General features: G+C 47.7%; 1 protein-coding gene across 2 annotated transcripts in view; it reads left to right on the top strand.

Annotated features, from left to right (window-relative positions):
• The first annotated feature begins 345 nt into the window (after positions 1 to 345).
• Positions 346 to 6000, top strand: part of GRIA1 (glutamate ionotropic receptor AMPA type subunit 1) — a 125464-nt gene continuing 119809 nt past the window's right edge. For both annotated transcript variants that reach the window (XM_005231811.3, XM_005231812.3), the window contains exons 1-2: positions 346 to 592; positions 2730 to 2867. In XM_005231811.3, coding sequence (XP_005231868.1) covers positions 511 to 592; positions 2730 to 2867 — 220 coding nt within the window. In that variant the 5' untranslated portion in view covers positions 346 to 510. The remainder of the gene's footprint in view (positions 593 to 2729; positions 2868 to 6000) is intronic.

The raw sequence follows: 6000 nt of genomic DNA, 5'->3' as shown, positions 1-6000 counted from the left end.
CAGAGGCAAAGGAGCTTAAGCCCTTTCTCTAGAGGAGTTTGCCACCTACTGATTTGCAGGTTCCTCCTAGCTCCTGCCCAGAGAAGTTGAGGGGGAAAGCCAGGAATTTAGGGGTAGGTGGGAATTGCCCTTAGAGACCCCAGCTGGGACCCCGGGGGACCATAACCGGGGGGCGAGGTGGGATGCAGTACCCAGCTGTTGAGCTCCAACTGGGAGAAGGGAAATGAGCTGAGTGGAAGCGCCCGGGTGTGTGTGTGTGTGTGTGTGGTGTGTGGCGGGGGAGGGATGTGGATGAGGAGCGGGCTCTCTCTTTCTCACGGGGCTCAGTTAATCCTGCTGCCAGGCGGTGTTAAGCAGCAGTCTCGGCGCTGGATTCCGAGCAAGGGAGACGCGCAACCCTGAAGGCGCAGCAGAGGGGAGGCGAGAGAGGCAGCTAAAGAGAGCAGAGCGGGGGAAAAATCAAATCTATGCTTGGAACTGGGCTTCTTTTTCGCCAATGCAAAAGGGAATATGCAGCACATTTTTGCCTTCTTCTGCACCAGTTTCCTAGGGGCGGTGTTAGGGGCCAATTTCCCCAACAATATCCAGATAGGTGAGTGCAGAGCTCGGGGCTGGTTGGGAGTGATGCTCCCCATCAAGTGGGTAGGGATGGAGGGGGGGGTGCTGGGGGAAAACTGACCCGTTCATTTACTTGCAAAAGCAAAATATGTGTGTGTGTATGTACGTGTGAGAGAGGGCAATGGGGTGAACCGCGAGGGCTGGATTTGTGCGTTGGTACCAGATTTGCAAGAACAGAGATGTATCAATTTGGCTTTGGGGGAGGGGAAGATTTGGAATAAATGCCTGCACACACACCAACACAGGAAGAAAAGTGCCTCTGAAATGGAGGAAGCACGAAAAAAATATCTGTTTCTTGCTCCGAGAAATGCCTGGGTTGCCATTGTGCGTTGCTGCATTTGCAAAATGAGGGGTTGCATTATACATTTTTGTGAGGATGCTCTCATCTGTAGGTAACTGGGACGAGAGGTAACAAACAGACGCGCTCTGTTGTTGTTGCTAAAGAATAAGGCCAGAGCTATCGGAGGAAGATTTTGCATTGAAGTCTCTTCATTTCATGCTACTTGCTTCCCCTGCACACCAGCAGTGCCTGTTTGATTCCTTTCTCCCTTCCTGTAACTTCTCAGTGTTCCTCTTCTTCCCTCCCCCCCTCCCTCCCCAGGTTTATTATTACTCTCCCATTGATCTTTATTGATGATGGTTTGTAGCCTAGCCCCGAATTCTCTTCCCTTGCATGCCGGTTTCCTTTCCCGCCTCCCTTCTCTTTACAATGCCAATCAATTGCTAATCCACCAAGTTCAGGCAACTCCTGCCTGAGTCCAGCTGCACAATCGGTGCTTTTATTGCTGTTGATGCTGCATCCCTCTCTCCCTCCCTTCCTGTCTCCCCTTTACCCCAAATTTGTTCAACATCCCAGATTTTTTCCCGTTCAACGAACATATTATAGCTTAACTGAGCTACTAGCAGCTTGTTCCTCTGACACCCAAGATTAGGCTAGGGGGTGGGAATAACGGGGGAGGCGGGGGTGGGGGGGTGGATATTCATGCACAAACAGCCCTTTTCCACACAAAGAGATACCATCTATGCTAAAGATGTGCAAAATGCCGATAGCAGGTCCTTGCATATTTGTTTCTTTCCCAAGCCATCTGCCCTGGAGGGTGGGCATTGATACTTTCTGCTGCTTTATTTTAATTCTACCTTGTTGCTAAGTGCTTTGTTTCCCCACTTGTAAAACGTCAATAGCGGTGCTCCCTTTAAATACATATAGATTACGAGACAGTCTGAATTAATAGCATCGTTCTGGAAGCTGTGAAGGGATCTGCCGCTAGCCAAGTTTCCTGCTGGGGGAGCAGCAGGAAACTTTTCCTAGGGCTGGGTTACCGCAGCACTTTGTTCCCGGTCCATGGGAGGAGCAAGTCTCTGAGCTTGAGTCCAGCCTGGTCCCAGTTCCTATCCTGTTTATGTCATCCTGTGGTTCTGGGCTTCTCGGTGCTTCTGCTCAGATAGATCCTTTTGAGGACCAACTTTTGATTTCCTTCCCTCTTTGAGGCTGGCCACTGTCACCTGTTAAATGTAGGAGTTTTCCATGCAGCAAACTTGCAGTAGCAGCAGTCGTTTGGCCATGGGTCCCACATCCCTCTGGCTTTCGCAGCCCTGTCCCCATCCACCCAGTGTTGCGCCTGTGGGGCTGGGCTCAGCCAGTCTGACCTGCGCGTGGGGGAACCACTGCACCCCTCCTGGAGCAGGCGCCTGCTCTTAGCAGGGTTTAAACCAAGCCTAATTACAAGTGAGGGGAGGAGGAAGACAGGCTCTCATTCCCCCCTTATAAAGGGAACATTGACTGCGCTTCCAGTTCTCTTCCCTGAAGTTGTGGGGGTGAGGAGGTTGAGCCAAACCCCACGGTTCATCCTGAGCAGGCTGCCGGGCCCAGGGATGCATCAGGGCTCCTGTATGTGATCCAGGCATTACATAAGGCATGGGCTGGGAAGGCTTTCTGCTCCCAGCCTGTCTGCAGCGGGCACAAACCCAGCGGTCCCGTGTGCTGGAGGGCTCCTGGGGCACTTCCCGGGCTGGGGAGCCATAGCCTCTGCTCGCAGGAATATTTTGGACTGAGGAGGTTGCTAATACAGGTGCATATAAGACTTTTCTTCTTGTTCTGTTTCTCTCCCCAGGGGGGTTATTTCCTAATCAACAATCCCAGGAACATGCGGCTTTTAGGTTTGCACTGTCTCAGCTCACGGAACCCCCTAAGCTCCTTCCCCAGATCGACATTGTGAACATTAGTGACAGCTTTGAAATGACATACACCTGTAAGTAGTGGCATTTGCCATGCTTTCTCTTACTTTAGTTTCTTTATTCATGATTGGGTTTTTGTGCCTGAAATATGGGACATCTTGTTCCCGATGTGCAACTCATCTTTAGGGTCCATGCAAGAAAACCCCCCGCACACGGGCAAAGGATTTCTGAATCACTTTGGTTTGTGCTAAAACATACGGGTGAGGTAGTGCTGCAGTTATTCAGCATTTCTCTTTCAGTGCTTCCAAAGTGGTATAAAACCCCCGACAATTCCTTTCTTCTTGTTTCTTTAACCTACGCCTGACTCATTATGTTGAGGTTTCGTTCCCGTATTTCCTAGACCTGTGATGTACAACGAAGACACCCCTTTTCACCCACGGGGTGCACAGAAGTCTCTGTTTAGTGTGAACAACTTCTTCTGCAGCCCCAGTTTAGCTGTCTGTCCTCCTGATTTAAGAAAGACCTAGCAGAAAACAACAGCAGAGGCCAGACCCACTGTAAGGGGCATACCTAATAATGACAGAGAGGGAAGAGAATTTCAAGAACTTGCAAAATCATTGGCTCTAAAAACAAGTATTAAAGACTGAATTTGCATCGCAGAGTCAATACTAGGATGTATCTGCACCCTGCTGAAGCACAGTACATTAGCTGTGCTGTTCCTGTTAGATGATATAGTTGAGGAAAGAACAAACTGGCTTGCCAGGTAAAGCCAAGATGAGCAGTGACAAATAAGACCAGGAGGGAACCAGAGGAAAACAAAACTGTAACGCAGCCCTGTGTTTGCATTAGAGGCTGTTGCAGTATTTGCCGCCCTTGGAGCACGTGGCATGGTGCTGAGCGCGAGGGGCTCGCACTGCTGAGATGCAACGTACAAAGAATTTGTCGGTTCAACCTGGTGTCAGACACTGCTTTCACTCTCTAAGCCTGTGTGTATATGAGGGGTGCCAGGAGGGACTGGAGGAACCCTTCCCTTTGTAAAGCCCGTTGGATTGTTGTTGGCTTACATCCGTAGTATCCTTTTGATTCACCAAAATATCCTCTCTGCAGTTTAGTCAGGTGGAGAGTGGGGTAGAGGTGGACACAAACTGTTCTTTCTGCTAAGAAATACAGAGAAGGGAAAAATGTTTTCCTGCAAAAAGAACTAGGAATGTACAGGAAGAGAATTAATAAGGCTCCTCAAAGAAAAAAAAAGAAGAAATAATTGTGATTTTTTCTGTTGGAGGGTTAGCAAATACAAGATTGCAGGAATTTACTGACAAGTATGACCTAGGAGAGAGAAGTAACAATTTGGCCACACTTTCATTGGGGTGTCTAATGACGCACCTAAAGATTTTCGATTTTCCTTAATATCCGTCTATTTGCCAACTACAAGGTTTCCATCAAGGAAGAGCAACTATTTCAGCTCAATCCAATGGCACTTCCTTGGCAGGAAAACTAGACAAATAGAAGAAAAAAGACAGACCTTGTATCTATCAAGGGAAAGCGTCACCCACCTGGGGTAGAGTCGCTGACTGTGGCTGGGGATGAGCTATTTCAGTGCTGATAGCAGGAAGAAAGCAGAAACTGCAAGAATATCACTAGAATAAATTCTCCATCTGCGCATAGTTTTCCCTCCCTCTCTATGCCTGCCACTAATGGCTTTGTTTACAGCATTAACGTTGACAGCAAGACCGTGATACTAGTTATGCTTCAGAAATCTGTCATTAGTACCAGAGGGGCAGGGGTGGTCTCACAAAAGCTGAATGGAAGACAGCCTCCCAGAGGATGTTATATTTGAGCTCTATGTAGGGCACATTGTCCTAGATCAGACCAGCAGAGCACTCTGCACAGTCCAACTTCACTTGTCCTCATTTTTCTTTTCTTATAATTAAAAACTTCCAAAGTTCTTCCAGACTATGGAAGGCAGCATTTGTTTTGTAAGCACAAAAGAAGGTGTTATTCCATGTACCCTAGGGGGGAAAAAAACCACCCCAACCGAAAAAAATAGGCTGTTAGGAGACCTGGTTTTAGTACTTTAGGGCTGGAGTGAAACTTTTGCCAGGAATTGTCTCCTTCCTCATCTTCCAGCAAGTTCCTTTCCCGGTTGCCCATATTAGATACCAGCAGAAAGATCTGTTTATTTACAGAGAATAAGAACCCTGCCCACACAGTGGTCCTTATCTTCTGAGAAAAGACTGGCCATGCTACCAGTTAAAAGTACCAGGGTTTGTTCCCATGGAGATAGAGAACACAGCATTTCCTTGTCACTGGCATTACCTGCTTCTCTGATGGTTGAGTCAAGGGTGTTTGGACCCTGGAAACCTGGTGCTGCCCCTGTCAGGGGCTCCAGTTGGACATCTGAGGAAGACTAGGAGATCCCAGCCCCACAGCAAATCCTGCCTTGTGCTAGGATCTGACCTTGTGTGCTAAATGTAGTCCTTATGGTAAGGGCCTGAAGCAGCATCATTCAAAATACAGAATATATATTAAGAATCAGTGGTGATGGCAGAAGCAAAAAACCTTGTTGGGCAGCTTGTATGGTGATGATGAAGTGGCGGGATGAACTGCAGTGAAATGACAGCACCCTGTCTAAGGAGATCGTATGCAAAATGTATCTCAGCATCAACTGTGACACTGTCTACCTCTGCCTGACATATATCTGCTACCAGTTAGGATGAGCAAGCTTTGGTGTGACAGTGGGTGAATTTACAGTATGAGATGCGCCCATTTATGCACAGGTGACAGTGATAGGGAGCCGTTAATGATGTGCTAGTGATGATCGTAAATTGGTAACAATAATACCCATGAAAGTGATAAATCTGTAAAATATCAGGAGGCTGCTGTTGTCACTGGGCTGTCGCTGTGACAGCCCAGCAATAACTTTTGCATTTCTGACGCTTCCAGTTGCGGACTTTTTATCTTTACTCAGTGATTGTGAATACCTCTGTGTGGGGCAGTGTCCGACTATGGGTCCTGTGGTCCCAGTACGTGACACCTCAGTAGATTATGGCTTTAAGCAAACTGTAATCATTAAGAAAGCAAAAATAGGTAGTAGATACAACCTGTGGTAACCACTGAAACATGAGCGTATTTCAATAACTGAAATATCTTCCTGAATTCATTCCATCCCACAGAATTGATGGTAATGAACAGGCTCTGTGTTTGCAG

This window comes from Falco peregrinus, chromosome 8, assembly GCF_023634155.1.
Source record: "Falco peregrinus isolate bFalPer1 chromosome 8, bFalPer1.pri, whole genome shotgun sequence".
Lineage (NCBI taxonomy): Eukaryota > Metazoa > Chordata > Aves > Falconiformes > Falconidae > Falco > Falco peregrinus.
The sequence above is the reverse complement of the archived record's forward strand: the minus strand, read 5'-3'. Positions and strand labels throughout refer to the sequence as shown.